General features: G+C 47.0%; 1 protein-coding gene across 2 annotated transcripts in view; it reads left to right on the top strand.

Moving 5' to 3' along the window:
• Positions 1-504: 504 nt before the first annotated feature.
• The window catches only part of KCNK10 (potassium two pore domain channel subfamily K member 10), a gene marked incomplete at both ends in the record, with an annotated part of 141405 nt that continues 122721 nt past the window's right edge, over positions 505-19188 (top strand). Inside the window, one exon of one of the 2 annotated variants that reach the window (XM_081230055.1) lies at positions 505-547. In XM_081230055.1, coding sequence (XP_081086181.1) covers positions 505-547 — 43 coding nt within the window. Of the gene's footprint in view, positions 548-4083; positions 4136-19188 lie in introns of those variants that run through there. The other variant, XM_081230054.1, reaches the window with a different exon arrangement.

The raw sequence follows: 19188 nt of genomic DNA, 5'->3' as shown, positions 1-19188 counted from the left end.
GTTCTTTGCCAGTCATTCGGAGAGGCTGACTCCCCACGTGCCAGGCAGCATCCGTCCGCCCTCACATCCATCCCGGGCTGCGGCGTGGGGAGGGGGTAAAGGAGCCACGAACTCGCGGGAAACTTTCTCTCGCGGGAAATGACTGGGGGTTTCCGGCTTCCTCAGCCCTTCCACGCCGGGCCCCACGGTACTCAATAAAGTGGTGCCACAACTATTGCAGGTTCTGAGCTGCAGAGACCCGGGCGGCCCGCAGAAACGCATCCCCGGCAAGGAACGCGGCGCCCTTTACCACCGAATGCGCCCAGGACGCGGTGGCCGCCAGCCCGCGGCCGCTGGCGGGGCTCGGCGGGTGCAGGGAGACTTAGCGCCAGGATGCTTTGTTTTCCTGCCGCAGGAGCCGGAGGCGGTCTCTTTCCACCAGACTTAACCCTCCCGCAGCAACAGCCATGAAAGTTGCGGAGGCACAGAAGGAGAGGGAACCGCTCCGCGCGGCATCTGTTTTGGATGTTTTTTCTCTACACAGACCACTTCTTTCCTCCTTCTTGGGGTAAGTGTCATCAAGTCGGTAAGAACCAAGAGGTAGAACTGAAGGCGATGGAAGGGAATTGCGGAGCACAAAGGGTTAATGTGCTAAGATCTTTGTCTCGGGAGGGGGCTCCCCTCCCTGCCCCCTCCCTTCCCGAACACCCTCCCCCGAGTCACCCTCCCTTTCCCCCATCCTCCGGCCCGAAGTCCATTCCAAATACGCAATTTAGGAGTTGGGCTTGATTTCAGGCACGTTAGGGGAGGGGGTGCTGGGATTAAGTAATTAATTAATTTTGGTAGATTTTTTCCCCCCACAAACTCGTTTTTGTCCACATTCTGAGAAGGGAGAAAAAGTGGAGGTGAGGGAAGCCCCAGAGGTTGGGGACGGGAAAGCGGGGAGTGATTTAGCAGAGAGATGATCCCAAGAGCCGGTGACTAGTGCAAGTCATCAGGAACTCCAGACCCCTGATTCTGCTCCAAATCTCCTGGCCCCCCAAATAATCATCCTGCTGATGCATTTCTGGGCAAGGTTCTCTAGGGGCCAAATAACTTCTGACAGAAACCTGCAAACTGTCTTGCACACAAGGGGTGCTCAATAAACGTTTCTTGATTGGCTGAATGATGAACCCTGAGCTGCATTTCATGCCATGGGAATTTGCCTTGGACAGTGAACTAATTCCCCGATGTAGACCCCAGGGCACTAAGTTAGTCCAATTTATTCTGCAAAGGAGGAGGATCTGGAGTATTAGAAAATATTGTACTCAGATCTTCATTACCCGAAAGTACCCATGTGACTGCTTCAAGGTCAGATTCATGGGTCCAGGGACCAGATGAGCTCACTTGGGTTTGAATCTCTGTGTTGTGACCTTGGGCGTGTTCCTTTACCTCTCTGAGCCTTGCTCTCCTCATCTGCAAGATGAGGCCAGTTGGAGCTTCCTCTATGCCATATAGGGAAGATGAATGGAGAGAAGTATGAGAAGGTGAAAGGGCAGTTGATAGATGTCAGTCTTGCCTCCGCATCCTCAGAGGATTCAGGAGAGAGGGTATCTTTCTCTGTGGAGACCTCTCTCTGACTCTGATGCAGGTAATAACATTGCGTTGCAGTGACTGGGCTGGCACCTTTCTGCCTGTGAGCAGTGGAGGAGGAGTGAGGTTCTGAAGGCTTTCGTAGGAGCTTGGAAGCAGCTTCCTTTGGGTTTTGGAGCAGAATTTACATATATACTGGTGTCTCTGGGCGCATGGCTGGAGAAGCGGTCATTCTTTGTTTTATTTCCAAGTCTCATCCATCCTCTCAGACTTCTAGTAGAGAGAAGCAAAGTGTGGAAACAGAGTTCCAGAGAAGGTAGCACTGAAGCATCTAGGAAACCTGTACCTGCTTAAAGGTTTGAGTCAGAAGAGTGCCATCAGATTATTACCAGTTTTGCCTGACGGGATTTGCAGAGAACTCCCCAGCAGCCTGTAGGGTCAGTTACAAAGCACTTGCCAACCCTTCTCACAGATGACAGTGGACCTCAGTGGATCTTGCCGTGTAACTCTGAAGCCTGGATGTGACAGTGGGAGATGGATGATGAGAAAGTTGCTGCTGACACAGGGCTCCCCCGAAGCCTCAAGGTGCCATAGAGTGGCATGCATTCTGAGAGCAAATGCTCGTGTAGGCAGTTAGGGCCATAGAAGGCAGGCTTGGGAATAGGCTGAACAGTCACTTTCCCTTTCTTAAGTAAAGGCAACGATGATCTAACCCGACCTCATGGCACTAGACAGTAAGCCCTATGAAGGCAAGGTCCATGTCAGTCTTGCTCTTTGCCATATCGCCAGCATCTAGCACAGTGATGGCACACAGAAGGGGTTCAAGATATATGTAAAATGGACAGTGACTGGACAGTAACTTAAACTACTTCCTGTCCAGCACTGCTTCATGCAGTTCATGCGTTCATTTAGCAAGCATTTCTTGAGCATCTACTCTGTGCAAGTCTCTGTCGTTAGGTATCCGAAGTAATTTGTAAACATTATCTTTATTGGTACTTTGAGTAGCCCATTCAAGAGCATCTCACCACCACCAGGTTCTTCTGGACACTGAGGTCCCACCGCAAGCCCCTGTGCGGCTTCAGGAGCGGGCAGTGTGAGTGGGGGAGGAGGGAACGCGCCAGGTTTAGCTTCTTTTCCGGGTACATGTCTGGGGTTCCTTTGCACCTGCCCTGCCAGGCCCTCGGGCTCCCGGGGCCGCCGAGTCTTGGCAACTCCGCTGTCCTCAGGGGTGGCGGCGCCTCTCTCCAGCCCCCTCCCCAGCCTCCGAGCAGAGGCCCCAGCCGGGCTGCAGGTGGTTGGGGAAGGGACCGGGCTGCGCCTGGGGAGCCAGCTTCCCGGGGCGGGGAGAGCGCGGCCGACGCGGAGCGGTCCCAGAACAAAAGGCTCATGGCTGGCACCGGCCTCCTCGGAGCGCGCTGGGGACGTCGGTTCGGGTGCTGGCGGGAGGACCAGGCGCGGGAGGGGACTGGAGTGAAAACATGAAGTGAGAAAAGCAGATGGGGGTGCGCCCAGGGTGGAAGCGGTGACAGGAGGTCTCCCTCGAGGCACAGGTCTGCGGAGGGGCCGCCGCGGCCCTTCCTCCGCCTCCTGCAGCGCCTTCCAAGCAGCCAAGCGTGTCTCCGGCTGCAACTCCGCGGAGCGCGCCGCGGCCGCTCCCAAGCCCGCCCGTCCGCCGGCTGTCCTAGCCAGTAAGTAGCGGCGCGCTTGCCGCCGGCTCCCCGCCCCACCGCGGCTTCCGGGCCGCTGCGCCCGCCGCCTCCCGCCACCTCCAGCAGACGCGCCGGCAAGTCCACAGCCGGCCGCTGTCCCAGCCCGGGCGCTGGTGGCCGAGTGCGCCTCCCTGGCGGGGCCCCTCCACCCGCTACACGCCCTCCCGCGTGGCGCGGCTTTTGAGGCTGGCCGCCGGGAGGGTAGTGTTCGCCGCGCGCTCCCCGGGTGCCGCGCCACCTCTACGTCCAATGGCTTTCGCTGGGTGGGGAGTTGGGGGCGTCGCTCGGGGGCGAGGAGCCGCGGCCGGGGTGGGGCTTGTGTGCTCTGCGCGGCCGAGCGAGGCTGACGTCCCCTCTCGAGCGCGCGCCCGGGCGAGTGTGTGCGAGTGTGTGTGTGTGCGGGAGTGTGTGAGCACACGCCTTCAGGGGCTGGAGTGACACTGCGGTGGGCTTCTCCCTCGCGCCGGCCCTCCGGCTGCTCGGCCCCCAACCTGCCGGCCCCGCATTTGGGAAGCAGCTTGGCTCTTTCATCTTCCCGAGCCTCCCTTTCCATCCACCCCTCGCCGGTCTTACTTTTCCTTTTACCCGAGAGGCTGCTGCCGGCCACCCCTCAACCGGTGCAAACACCCAAGCAGTCTCCAGTTGTCTCCTAAGCCAAATCTTTTCCACTTGTCTTTCTCTGGGGTTCCTCCACGACCCAGTCCAAGGCTCCCCCATCCTTGGAAATTGTTTTGTTGGACTGCTGTACCGAGGCGTATAAAGCTTGAGGACTTTATTATTATTTCGATCCTTTTCATTTCCTCCCCTTCTGGGCAACGGAGCAATGAAATTTCCAATCGAGACTCCAAGAAAACAGGTGAACTGGGATCCTAAAGGTTGGTATTTCCTACTTTTGACCGCCCGGGCCCTGCCTCTGTCTCCGGCGTGTGCGCGCTTCCTTGACTGGAAGCACACTTGCTCCTGGCCGCCTGAGTCCTGAGGCTGGAAAATTCGCCTGGGAACTGCAGCGCGGGTGGGAGGAGGGCGGAGGCAGCGTGGGTGCCAAGCCCAGATAGCGCCTGTCATCACATAATCAGTGTCCCTCCTGGATTGTTTTAAAATCTGTTTAAAGATACACCAAGCTGGGTGTTTGGCTTGAAATCTCACCAAGTGTCGGTATTTCCTTCTGACTTTGTGTGTGTGTATGTGTGTGTGTGTGTCCTTTGTTTCTGGTGATCTTTGTCTCTGGCAGATGGGTGGGGTGCCTCCCCCTGGACCTGGAGCTGCACCGCCTGGCAGGGTGTCCTCAGTGGGAAAGGTTTCCTGGCAGCAAGTGGGGCTCGGAGCCCCAGCCACAGCCCCTGGAGGTGGCCCTTCTCTAGGGCATGTGGAATAATGAAGCCCACGGGGCCTTCCAAATCTTCGCTCAATCTTATTACCAAACCACGCAGCTAGGTTGGCTCAGATGGGAGTAGAAGGGGGAGGGGGAGTGGTTTTCAAAAAGGATGGGGCAGGTAAGGGCTCGGGGAGGGGAGCACGCCCGAGTAGTAGTGTCATTTACAAGCTTTTACGAATGTTGGACAGTGGTTCCTGGGTGCAAAAGGGAGTGATTTAGACAGATTTGGGTGTGCCTAGGGTCATCCAGGGTGTCTAATTAGCATATAGATGTTAAGGCTTCTCATGAGTGATCACTACGGGAGCAGAACAAGTTGAAACCTCCTGTCCAGTTTTGACAAGAATGCTCTTGCTTTTGTCATGCTTTTGACAAGCATTTCTCTTAGCTCATCTGAAGGCTGAGCTGGGCGAGGCAACGCCTCTGTGTGAATTGGGGTTGAAATTTGTTTATTTGATGTGTATGTATCTGTGTGTGTGTTTAGTGTTTTTTTTTTTTTTTTTTATGAGTGCACTTCTTCTTTTCTCCAGACTGGAAAAGAGGAAACCCAGTCATTGTTGAATAAATGTCTTAGGAATTGACTGGGTACTGAAGACAGAGTGAAGAGACATTGCCTATTCTAACACCAGTGCTGTTAATACAACCAGGGCTGTTAAGTACAGCCCAGACCTTCTATTTTGTCTCTAGATCTCTGGAAATAGGGAAGTGTGCCTGTTTTTTGTCTGTTTGTTTTCTTTTTTTGGGGGGGAGGAATCCTTGCAAAACATATTTATTGAGTGTCTACTACAAACCAAATGCTGTCCCAGGCACAGGGAATACAGTCAGAATACTACAGACAAAAGCTCTGTCTTCTTGGAGTTTATAGTGAGGGAGACAGACCTAAATCAGTCATTGCACAGAAGTGCATAATTACAAGTTTATACATGTTCCATGAAGAAGAGCATCAAGGCTTTAAGAAAGTGTCTGATGGAAGAGACTGACAAGAACCAGGGGAGGCGGATAGTCAGGGAAGATAGTCACATATCTGTACTGAGACCTGGAGGATATGTAGGGATTAATTTGCTAATGAAGATGGGAACTTGCAGAAGAAGGAACAGCAAGTGCAAAGGCCCTGAGGCAGAGGGAGCGTGTATATTTGAGGACCTGAAAGGAAGTTTCCATGGCTGGAGCAGAGAGCAAGAGATCATGTGTTTTGAGGTGTGGCTGGTGAATCCATAGGGTCTGATCCCAAAGCCTCGTGTTGTTGCAGGTAGGGGGGAATTGTGGATTGGGAGATTGGAGTGTTTCAAGCTGAGGGGCGACATGATCTCAACTAAGTTTCAAAGCAAGTGCCATGTGGCTCTTGTGGATGTGAGGGACCAGATACAATAGTAGTGTGGACCATGGTGGTGGCTGTGGAGATAGAGAAATGGATGGAGTAGGGAGTGAGGGAGGGTACAAAATCTACAGGCTTTGTGTGAATAAAGTGTGGAGGTGGAGTAGTTGGAATGATTGGGAAGGCAGCCAGGGCAGGACTAGTCTTGAGGGAAAACTCAGGAGTTCACCCCAGGACTTGTTGAATGGGAGACGTCTCTGAGTCATCCAAGAGATGGGTCAAGTGCGCTGTTGTCTAAAATATCAGATCAGTTATTTTCAAGGAGCTCTGATAGGGAGGGCTGTGGGGCTGATTTTGTGAAGCTTGCCTTGGCTTTTAAAATACATTTCTATATAATCATCATTCTATCTATTTATGTCACAGTGATAAACACAGATGAATCCCACATTTTACAGCCTAAAACAGTGAAGAAGCATGCAAGTAGTGTCTGTAGTCACAACAGATGATGCTAAAAATGAAAAGACCCCGATAAAAGTCACAACATTCAATGAGCAATCATTGCGTGCCAGGTGTTTGATGTACGTAATTTCATACAGTTATTCTCACAATACTTATCTGATGGCACAGTGTTATTGTCCCTGTTTGACCCTTGATTGCCATCAGGACACCACTGAGCTGCCTTTTAGTAGTGTGCTCTGACTTGAGGCACAATTGTTCCTGGAGGTGTGGGTGACAGTAGGCTTTCCTAGCCAGGGGGTGGAGGCAGGAAGAGAGTGGGGAATGAGGGTACCATATCTCACACCAGCATAGAACGAGGTGCACATATATTAATGAATTAATTAAATTATTTATTAAATTATGTATTATTAATTATTCTTTAACCAGAAGATTAATTTAATGTTCTTTATTTAATCATAGACAGAAGAGATGATCCTAATTTTAGAGGTAAGGGAATTGAGGAACAGAGAGGTTGAGTAACTTATCTGAGGCCACACAGCTAGTTGGTGGTGGGGTCAGACTAAAATATGGGCCCTTAAACACTCTTCCCATCTGTTCCTTATGTTATTGCACCTCTGGCTCCTGCCTGGTGAGGTTCCCAGAGCTCAGGGACTGGAGAAGCTTCTTTCAAGGAGGAAGAGCATTAGAGAGGAGGAGGAGGAGGAGGGGGAAGAGGACGAGAAGGGTGAGGCAGTGAATCAGCCTTTCTCACTCATTCCTTTCTCCATTAACCCGTCTAACCAAATATCATCTCTGCATCTACCTCTGGGGGGCGGGTAGTCACTGGCTACTGGATAGACATTGGGTCTGTTCTTTGGAAGTTTGGGTTTACATAGACCAAATGTGTTTAGCAAGGGAAAGATGAAGGAGACCCTAGCATTATAATAGAAAAGAGGAGGGACAGTTCCTTAGAATTCTGGAATGAACAGACAGACTTGCACCTTCAGGTGGCTGTGCTCACCGATTCTGGAAGGAAGTTGTAATTATGATGTTTTGCTTACAGCCCTATTACCTGACAATTTAATAGCACAAAATGAAGCTGGTTTGAGAACAGAGTGGTTTTGATTGCACTTGGGTGAATTAAGCAAAGCACTGTTAAGAGGTTTAGGTGCAAAAATAAGACCTAAGTGTAAAATGATTATTCTCTGGTGAGCTAAGGCCTTCCTCCATATTTGTAAAGCTAAGCCTTTAACACACGGTGACTGTTTGTGGAGGACCTACAGAACAGTAGATTGGCACTAAGTATTGGCTTTCACAGCAGAATTTATATGCATTTTAAATCACTGGGATCACTTGTTGATGATCTTCTGCTGAAAATTGGGATTGGCTATCTGCTTTGATGTATGTTAAAAGCTTTAAAAAACCAGTAAGATCAGCAAACAATATCCCTACAGCTTGAGGCAAGCAGATCATTATAGTGTAAAAAACTCAATTTGGGGGCAAAAGAATTAGTTTCAAGCTGTAGCAATAATTAGCTGTGTGACTTTGGGCTGCTCACTTAGCCTTTCTGGGCTTAACCTTCCTCCCATGTGCAAGGAGGCCATTGACATGGCCTCTTTGATCCTATCTCTTCAACATCCCCCTTGAGCTGACCTCTGGACCATTTGGCTTCCTTTTGTTCCTCAAATAGATCAGACGTGTTCCTGTCTCAGGGCCTTTGCACTTGCACTTTCAATTGCTTATAAATGTATGTTAGTGCGGCTGGCTCTTTTCCATCCTTTATATCTCAGTTCAAATATCACCTTGTTAGCAAGGGCTTCCCTGTCCCATCTGAAGGCCTCGCCTCTCATTCCCCAGCCCTATCGCTTTCTCTTACCTCTCCTGTTCAGTTGTCTTCCTGGTACTTGTCATGATCTGAAACCATCTTACTTGCTCATATGTCACCTTTGATGCCAGCCTCCCTTGCTAGCGCGTGAGTCCAACAAGCAAGAATGTTCCCTGTCCTGTTCACTGTCTTAATCCCAGGCCCTGGCAAGTGCCTGGCATGTAGTGGATGCTCAATAACCTTTTGCTGAATGCATGTAGGATGGATCAGAGAGGATCTCTAAGGCTTCGAGCATGATGGAAATTCCAGCACTCTTTTAAGCTACAAAGGGCAAAGGACAAATAAGAATAGGATAATAATATCCCTAATTAATGGTGTTGGAAAGGACACTGATATTCCCACTTCCTTGCAAACTCCCAGCTCTCCAGAGCCTCCAGCAGACTGTTTTCCTTCTGTTTGCCTTCTCACCAGGCATGGAGGTGAGCTGGGGGCAGGTGGGTGGGCAGATGTAGCCTGACAAAGATACGGTTGGTGTCCAATTAATAATTTGGTGCATGTTGGTCACTGGTGTGCAGCTCATTTTAGGTAGTTAAGCCCACTTAAGAAAGAAGCAAAGCCTTAGAGCTGGAGCTGGATTTTTCTTTAAAGTTGCATTTTTAGTGCATAGTTGAGTGCATAATTCCAGAGAGGCCTGTATCTTATGTGTGTATCACCTTTCAGTTTATAGAACGCTTTTTACAAATTATCTCATTTGTTCTTTAAACAACCCTATTTTTGTCAGTATTGGAGTCTTAGATTTACTGATGGGAATAGAACAAGTAAATGATTTATTTTGGGGGCCCAAGGCTGCCAAGAGGCAGTGCTGGGGCCAACCCAGGCCTTCTGATGCTTAACGTCCAGGGAAATTCCCTCAAGCTTTCCTCCCTCCCAGGATTTTTGTCCATTCCACACTCTCCCATTCTTTCCTATCCAAAAATGTATTCAGAGATTTCTCTGAGAGATTTAGAGGAAGAAGGCTTTCGGTTGATCAGTGAGCCCTTAGCTGATAGTGGTTTTCTTCAGGTTGTACTTGCACTGGCCGGCACTTTATCCTATGAGTTCATTGAAGACCCCTGGGTCCCGTTTCTGCTCTCTTGGTTAAAAAGAGATTTTGCTCTCTTGTGAATATGACTCATGCTCAACCTGTAAGGTCAGTTGAGTGCTATCCTTATTAATGTGTTTCTGGAAAATTAATTAGATTTTCTGGAAAGAAAATAATCTTTTGATTTAATATCCAACTTTCAGGAGATCAGCTTTCCAAATGGGATTAATAATGTGCCAGAATCGCCACAATTATCCTAGAAAGTAAAGAGGAAAGATGTTCCAAAGACTGTCTGGGCCAAGATTTGGCTCGGGTTCTTTTTCAGCAGTGTCCAAGGGAGTTTCATCACCCTTTTGCCAATCCCAGTGATCACTGGGTGGAATTGAAATTGGGTAGGTCGACTTTGCTATTCCACCCCGTTTCTGAAACATCTGTACTTTGGCTCTCTGTGAGTCTGCCCAGGCTGTCATAACAAAATATCACACACAGAGTGGCTGAAACAACAGAAATTTATTTTCGCACAGTTTTGAAGACTAGAAGTCCAAGACCATGGTATTAGCAAGGTTGGTGTCTGGTGAGAGCTCTCTTCTTGGCTTGCAAATGGTCACCTTCTTGCCTCACATGATGGAGAGAGTGTACTCTGGTGTTTCTTCCTCTTCTTAAAGGGCACCGGCCCTATTGAATGGGAACCCCACCATTATGACCTCATTTAATGTTAATTACCTCCTAAAGGCCCTATCTCCACTTATGTTTGGGGTTTAGGTTTCAACATATGAATTTTTTTGGATGGGTGTGTGGGACACAATTAAGTCCATAGCAGGCTCTATATGAACATCATCTTAAATCAGAGGCATTAAAAAAACACAATCCAGGGCTTCCCTGGTGGTGCAGTGGTTGAGAGTCCACCTGCCGATGCAGGGGACACGGGTTCGTGCCCCGGTCCGGGAAGATCCCACATGCCGTGGAGCGGCTGGGCCGGTGAGCCATGGCCGCTGAGCCTGCTCATCCGGAGCCTGTGCTCCGCAACGGGAGAGGCCACAACAGTGAGAGGCCTGCGTACTGCAAAAACAAACAAAAAACCAAAAATACAATCCACATCTTGCCCCAAATTGGGACATTTCACCACCACTGAGATATGGTGTTTAATGTAGGCACAGTACTAGGGGCCCACTGTTGATAAGAAAAAGTAAAATGTACCTTTTTTGATGTAGTGGATTCATTTTACTTTTAGTCCGTGGGGAATTAGAGAGTTTAGTGAAGAAATAGAAGGAAGCCATTTTACTGAAAGCCAATTAGGAAGTTTCAGTTTGGACAGCTCCCTTGGCTGAAGCAGCAAAGTGAATAAAAGTGGCCATCTTTTGCTGTACTCAGGTTCTGTTCTGAAGGGCACTTACTGGATGAGCCAGCAAGGGTTAGAGTTGGTTAGGGGCTCAGCTCTTCATGACTTGGTTATGTGATCTACCTCAATGTGGCACCAGCACCATGTTGGTTACACCCACCTGGCAGGTTTCTCACAGAAGTCAAGGGGCTTTTGACCACTTTTGGGCTCTGGTCCTAATGGTCCTCTCAGCAGAGACTTTACTGTATCAGGGCTCATTAATTACTGTTATCCAGGGTAATGAGAGAAAATGGAGAAACAAAAACCTCATATTTACTTCCTAGAACATTGATTTGTGGTTTGCAGACACAGTGTGAGAATTTTTTTTCTCCCTTGTAAGTGTCTGGGACTGAGTACTATGAATTGAAAATGAAAGCTGACATTCTCATCTTCCTTGTAGGGTTGGACTTGGGGTTGAGGGCCAGAACCATTGGCATGGGAGGGGGTGGTCACAGGGGAGCGGTGTTCTCTTTTTCCTCTATTCCCAGAGCCAGGGAGGCCGATAGGGGTGGGCAGAAGAGGTTGTGTGGAGGGGTAGGTAGCAGGATTTCAGGGGATTCTAGTTTCTGTACTACCAATAACTTTACTTTCTTTTTCCCTGGAGGGAACTTTGAAGCAAAGCGGAACGGTGGCAAAGTATAGGATTTGTAGAGTCAACCACTGCCATACATAAATCATGTGATCACAGGGAACTCCCTTATTCCTCCCTCCCTTCTGTTTTTCCTTCCTTCCTTTATTCTCTCCTTTCCACCCTCCCTCCGTCCCTGATTTCTACAGAGTTCTGATTTCAAATGCTATCTCTTAGGCAAAGGATTCTAATTTTTTTCATTCAACTACCCAATGTAGGGGCAAAGGTAGTGTTTACAGTTTAAAAAGAGATACTTGAAGAGTCAATGCAGGTTTGCTCAAGAGATAGAGAGTCTGAAAGTCATGGTGACCTTTGCAGAATGGGCTAAAATGCTGATATTTGTAATTCTGACGTACAAACTAGCAACAATTTTACTACCAAGAAATGAGTTTCTAATGTGTAAACAGCCCTGTGGGTCCCCCAGATAACACATTAAATATTTTAGGATAAAGATAAATAGTGTAACTTACCAAATTTAATGTGATATGAGCCTGACAGGTTAAATAGAGATGCTCAGTATCATGTGACACTGGGCAATTGAACATTCAGTCCACCAGTTAAGAATATTGCTTTAGGCCAAAGGCATTCATTTCTCAGGGTGGAATTTGAGGCTATATGGGAAGCAGTTTAGTAGAGTGGATTCAGCATATACCTCCTTAAAATAACTTGACAGGCATAAATGCATGTTATATTCATTGAACCTAGCCTCTGGGCTAGATGCCACCCTCTGTACATTACAGGAGCTTAGGGTGGGAGGGTCTAGGTGCTAGTTCCAGCTCTTCCACTCTTATGGAAAAGGAGGGAGTTGGGACATTGCTTGATAAGGCCCCTAAATGCCCCGATAGTCTTAGATCACCTGGGTCCCAATTTGAGGTCCATCACTGATTAGTGGCTGATTTGGGCAAGTTGCTTCATTTCTCTGTGACTTGGTTTCCTCATCTGTAAGGTGGAGATGATGACAGCCTGTACTTCCTTGATTTGTTATGTAGATTAAATGAAGTGATATATACAAAGCTCTCGGAAGAGTGCTAGATTGTCATAAGAGCCCCCTGAGTGGTACCTGCATTATGTTATTATCACGGTTGAAGGGGACCCTGTTCTGTAGAAGTCAGGGAAGGCTCTAGCTCCCAAATGCTTCAGAAGCATCTGGTTCACTCTCCAGATCATTTGGGAGGGTGGCCTATTCCACAGAGCACCCCCCTTCCTGGCACTCTTTTAGACTCCCCATATTCTTATTCCAGGTTTAAAAAACCTAGACTGTTTTAATCAAACCAGAGAAAAAAAGAGAGACAAAACATGGTTTAGAATCATAATACTCAACCTGAGTTACTGTTCTACCAATTCTATTAGCTGTGTGAACCCGGGCAAGTCACTTAAGCTTTTGGAGCCTTAGTTTTCTCCTGGGTAAAATAAAGAGCACAGTAACACCTGCTTCACATTTGCTAAGATGATCGAATGAGAGAATAAATGTGAACAAGCTTTATAAACTGTTAAGTTCTCGACCAACATTTCCCAAGGTGTGTTCCATGAGATACAGACTAGTCTTACCAGATGCTGTGTGAAAGAAAATGTTTTCATGGCCATGTCAGATTGCAGAATGATGCATGCTCATTCCCTCCTGGAGAGTTGATATTGCTGTGTAACAAATGACCCCAGTGTTTAGTGGCTTAAACCAATGATCACTGTTGATTATCTCACAGTTTCTATGGATCAGGAAATCAGGAGCGGCTTAGCTGTGCCATCTGGCTGGGAGTCACCCAGTGGTTATGGTCAGGTGTTGGCTGGGGCTGCTGTCATCTGAGAGCTTAACTGGGGCTGCGGGATCTGCTCCTGAGATGGCTTCCTCATGTGACTTGCAAATTGCAGCTGGTTGTTGGGGAGAGACCTCATTTCCTGCCAATGTGAATCTCTCCACTGGCTGCTTGAGTGTCCTCACAACATGGCTGGCTTCCTCCAGAGTAAGCGCTTCAAGAGAGAATGAGGTGGAATTGAATGCTTTTTATAACCTAACCTCAGAAATCATACATTGTTACTACCACCACATGCTTTGTATTTTCATCCAGCTTTACTGAGGTATAATCGACATAAAACATTGTATTAGTTTTCAGTGTACAGCATAATGATTTGATGTCTTTTAAAAAAATATTTATTTATTTATTTATTTATTTGGTTGTGCCAGATCTTTGTTGCGGCAGGCGGGCTCCTTAGTTGCAGCTCTCCAGCTCCTTAGCTGCAGCACGTGGGCTCCTTAGTTGCAGCTTGAGGGCTCCTTAGTTGTGGCTCACGGGCTCCTTAGTTGAGGCGTGCGAACTCTTAGTTGTGGCATGCATGTGGGATCCAGTTCCCCAACCAGGGAACGAACCCGGGTCCCCTGTGTTGGGAGCGCAGAGTCTTCACCACTGTACCACCAGGGAAGTCCCATGGTTTGATATCTTTATCCATTATGAAATGATTACCACAGTAAGTTTAGTCAACATCCATCACTTCACATAGTTACAATTTTTTTATGATGAGAACCTTTAAGGTCTACTCTTTTAGCAACCTTCAAATATACAACAGAGGATTGTTAACTATAGTCACCATGCTGTACATGACATTCCTGGGACTTATTTATCTTATAGCTGGAAGTTTGTACCTTTTGATCCCCTTCACTCCTTTTGCCCACTCCCCACCCCTTGCCTTTGGTAGTCACCAGTCTCTTCTCTTTTTTTATGAGTTGGGTTTTTTCAGTTTCCATATATAAGTGAGATCACCCCGTATTTGTCTTTCTCTGTTTGACTTATTTCTCTTACCATAATGTCCTCACGGTCCATCTGTGTTGTCACAAATGGATTTGCTATCTCATTCTTTTCATTAGATGCGAGTCACTAAATCTAGTCCGCATTTGGGGAGGAGGGGTGATTAAGCTCACTTTGGAAGGAGGGAGTGTCAAAGAGTTTGAGGAAATATTTAAAAATCACCGTAAGCATTTCCCCTTATTTCTTCTTGAATATGGACTAAGTGCCAGGCACTGTGCAAAGTACTTTAGAGTCATAATCTCATGTAGTCCTCTTTATAGTCCGAAGAAACAGATGAAATGATTATCCCTGCTTTCTGAATGAGGAGGCTGAGGCCTGCAGAGCTTAAGCAACTTGCCCAAAGTTACCTTGTAGCTCTATGACTTGATGCCAGAGGTGTGTTAACGCTGGAGCTCTCACCTGTACCTTCTACACCTCCCCTGAGAATCCTGCAGTGCAGAAACCAGGATGATTTTGTTTAACCCTGCATTTCCCACTTACCCACAGAACCATAAGTCACTGAATTCCATTTACCCCTTTTATCACCCATTGCTCCGAATGGTATTTTAGAAAGACAGTGAGTATGATGATGATTTATATAAAATATGAATATATGGTCTTATAGTAGATCACAGTATACCAACCAGTCCAAGCAGATTTTTCAAATACAAAAAGCATCTATTCAGCCCCTTTTGGGTGGGCACCATTCTATATGTGGATCTGTAAAATATTCACCAAAAAATGACTGCATGATATACTCAGTTTCTTTTCACTGTGATACCAGAGGTTGAGTGAGACAACTCAAGGGACCCACCTCGTTTGCAGATTGCCCTTCTTTGACAGCCCTCTTCCTTTACACGTTCAGGGACTGAAAACCCAACCTCCTTGGATAAAGCCAGATCGGGAAATCCCTCAGGCTGGGCAGTAGAAATGTCAGGGAATGGGCGTCTGGTGTGTTTCTGCAGCAGACCTTATGTCTGTATGTGTGAGGGAGCACAATAAAATATTCACCAAAAAATGGGCACATGATATGCCCAGTTTCTTTTCACTGTGAAACCAGAACGTAGCCAAGACGGCAGGGATGGTGTGCCTGGGGTGATGGGCCCAGCACACGGGGAGAAGCCACTTTCTGTTATATTTGGAGTAAACATACTTTTTTTTTTAAACCACCTTGTTGCTTTTTCTGCACATTCTTGAAGAGAAAATGATTTCGAGGAAGCCGAATGCATTTGATGTCTTTGAGGTTCCCACGTTTCCAAACATTGCACGCCTGGATTATTCTGGAGGCGACTTTATAGTCTAAGGAAAGTTCTGAAGCTTCTGTGTCTTGGGTGGAGGAGAGTGAACACAGTGTCTTTTGAGTGCCACCATGGGCTTTGTTGAATATGTTACTTCTCCCACAAAATGGCAAAGAGAGGCCCTAGGACAAGGTGAGGGTGGGTTGAATGAGGCTGCCTGAGAGTCCTGTCACATTCCGTAGCCAACTCTCATGGCGTCTGTAACCATAGCAACCACGGGCTGAAAAATTCTCAGGATGCAGATACGCCATTGTATCCACCTTCTGGTTCCCTTGCTTTCCCCTCTATTCCTTCATCCAGGCACTACCCTCACCCTCACCCCTGAACAGTGACTGATGTTCAGGGTGATTCTACACTGGTGATTTTAACTTCTGACTGATTCTTCATTTCCTGAGCCCCCATTTTCAGTTCCTGGACCTATAGCTGATTCATTGTGACCCAGACTAAGTCACATGCACATCATTTCCTCAGCGTTTCCATTTTTACTATGAAAAATTAGGCATAGTTATGTAGTGAATGTACTCTAGATTTAATTGTAGTCATGCATAATGATGGTGGCTCATGACACTCATTGTTTTGAATAAAACTCCTGCACTTACTACATGGTTTAGATCTTAGATTTTGGGGGATATGTTATAAAAGAACAGAGAAAGCCAGTGAGGCACAGTGAATAGACCACTGGTCTCTGGCCAGAAAACCTGGATTGTGGTCCTGGTTAGAAAGTGAGATGTGTCCTGGTGGCATGAGGCTGGGGAGGTGGGTGGCTGCCAGATTATGCAGGGGATAGTAGGTCATATGAGGAGCTTTTTTTTTTTTTTTTTTTTTCCCTGAGAATAATGGGAAGGTACTGAATAGTTTAAAGTAGTAGGGATGACACAATCAGATTTGTATTTTTAAAGATTATTTAAACCACTTATAAATGATTATAATTTGTAATCGAATGATTGATTCAGCAAATGTTTATGGAGCATACTTACTATGTGCCAGGCATGGTGCTGGGTGTGGGACTTACCTGGGGGATTCCTTGTCTTGTAGGAATCATAGGAATTTTTGAGAAACATTTGGGGAGGAAAAGAAGCTTTCCTTGGCCTCTTTGGTTTATGACAACCAATTCTAAACTTCTGGTTGCAAATGGGAAGTGTATCTTTTTTCTTTTTCTTTTTGCAGGGGGAGGTGTATCTTAAAGCAATGGCTGCCGCATTTTCAATCTCTGTTAATTAATATAATCTTTTCCTTGGCTTTGTTACATGGCTTTTGATTCTGTGATAATTTCTATATCTGGAGACAGTGAATCAGTAAACTAAAATCTATGGCGCATTCAATATTTTGTACTTCAAACACCTTTCGGAAGCATTCAGCTATCGGTTTAGCATAATGGACCTAATTAAAATTGCCAGCATCTCCTCCATACCCGCTGTCACTTTGTTCCTGGTGTGTCGGGAGGCATTGTGGCATTGGGGTATTTCTCCTTTGACTATAATGGGACCCCCTGCTTGTCAAGTCCTTGTGGCCTCAGCTTGGAAGGCCTACCCGAAGCCTGAATTAATGAGAAGCTATGAAGTGCTGGTCCCTTTCTCTGGCAGGGTGAGAACACAGCTTCTGTAGGAGCGTGAATGCTTGCTTATTAGGCAATAATCTTCATATTCAGACTCCGTTCTAAAGAGAAGTGGAGCCAGCGGCACAGGGGGTGGGATTAGAGGAGCCTTCTAAGTCCCTGTCTACAAGCTGACCCACAGCACTCCTTCCCGTGACCATTGGATTGCCTAAAACCTATCAGCTACTCTGTTCATCGGCAACCTTTCATTCATCCTTGGGGTTATTCCCTAAACATTTTGTGAGTCAGTGACAGCGGAAATGGGGCTAGACACAGAAAGATGAAAAAGATCTGAGGCTTTATACCTGGGAAAGTCACAGTCTAGCCACTGAGACAGGTGCAAGTCACTATGGATTAAAACATCATCTCCAGAACACATCTTTTTTTTTTTTAACTTTTTATTTTATATTGGAGTATAGCCGATTAACAACATTGTGATAGTTTCAGGTGCCCAGCAAAGTGACTCAGCCATACATGTACATGTAACCATTTACCCCCAGACTCCCCAGAACACATCTTTTTAAAAGGCAAATATATCTTCTCCAGATAATTTACAGACTCTCAATTACCCATTGGTACAGCCAAGTTAATCAAGTTTCTATGAGAGACGTGAGCTGAGAGGGAATGGAACACAGAGCAAAACGTATTGATGGGTTGGCGTAAAGTGGGGAAGGGAAAAGTCAGGAGCGTTGAACTCAGACTTTGGGAGGAGTCGTGCAGGGAGCAGACTGGACGTGGATAGAGTTGTGTGATGGGGGCAGGTGGGATGGAGGTGCCGCAGGTCCAAGCAGGGGACAGAATGTGCGGTGATGAGAGGGGAAGTCACTGAAGGCCAACCATGACTGTGTAAAAGCCCAGTTCACATTAAACTCACTTCAGAAATCGGGAAGGACTTTTGAGACATCTAAACTCTCTGCGGCTTCTCAAAGGAAAACGCTGAAGTCTAGAGAAGTCAAGTGACTTGCCCAGACAGCGAAGAGGGAACAGAGCACGTGTTTGCACCCTTATCTTACCTCCATGAGCAATGCTGCCTCTCACAGTAATGCCAGCAGGGGAGGGGCCTTTGTCTCTCTTCTCCCTTTGGAAAGAAGAATTGATGAAGGGCTATGGCTCTACTGATCCTGGAACATATTGGTTCTGAGATTCCAAACTAAATCTTCCGTAAGCCTATAACAAGTATGGACATGGGTGTATATTCAGCCTCTTGGAGAAGGTGTTCATTCATTTATTCAGTGAATATTTACAAAGTGCCTTCCTTGTGCCCACCACTATTCCAGGCCTGGAGGTAAGAAATGAACAACACAGAGTCCCTGCCCTCCTGAAACTTACCACCTGGCCAGCACTCTCAGCCTTTCTTTTTTTTTTTTTTAAATGTTGTGGGTAGGAGTTTATTAATTAATTAATTTATTTTTGCTGTGTTGGGTCTTCGTTTCTGTGCAAGGGCTTTCTCTAGTTGTGGCAAGCGGGGGCCACTCTTCATCGCAGTGCGCGGGCCTCTCACTATCGCGGCCTCTCTTGTTGCGGAGTGCAAGCTCAGTAGTTGTGGCTCACGGGCCTAATTGCTCCGCGGCATGTGGGATCTTCCCAGACCAGGGCTCGAACCCGTGTCCCCTGCATTAGCAGGCAGATTCTCAACCACTGCGCCACCAGGAAAGCCCTCAGCCTTTCTTACAGACACTCAGATCGATTTCCTGCGCATTTCAGAAATCTCTCTTAGGCACACATTTGACAAATAAAGGGGCTTAAAAAAATTTATAATAAGGGTGAAAACGAGGCCATTCTGATGTTACATTGCTCTTTGAAAAAATGTCTAGTTTGTTAATTTTGTGGAGAATGAGTGTTGATCTTGCAGAAGGCAGCAACATTCCGTTAGAAAATGCAGTGATTTCAAAGAAGGCCTAGTTTATATTGAAATTTTATTAAGAACCTTTGTTAATTAGGACCCTGTGGCTTGTGTGTCTATCACTGGGATGGGAGGTTGAGTCTCCCTCATGATGATGACATGTAAATTAGTCTCAGAGGAATTGCAAGAGGCTGAGACACTCGGTACTTAAATACTCTCACTCTGTCTGGCAGATGTGAACTTTCTGCTACACATGATTTCCAAAGTATCTAAATTTACACATCTTCTGAATAGGGGGAAATTGGGGCTCCAGTTGGTTTTTTATGAGTCTGGAAGTCTCTTTGCTACATCTGGGATGCAGGGGCAGACTCAGGCCAAC

This window comes from Mesoplodon bidens, assembly GCF_964165515.1.
Source record: "Mesoplodon bidens genome assembly, chromosome: 3".
Lineage (NCBI taxonomy): Eukaryota > Metazoa > Chordata > Mammalia > Artiodactyla > Ziphiidae > Mesoplodon > Mesoplodon bidens.
Note: the sequence above shows the minus strand (reverse complement) of the source record. Positions and strands in the feature narration are given on the sequence as shown.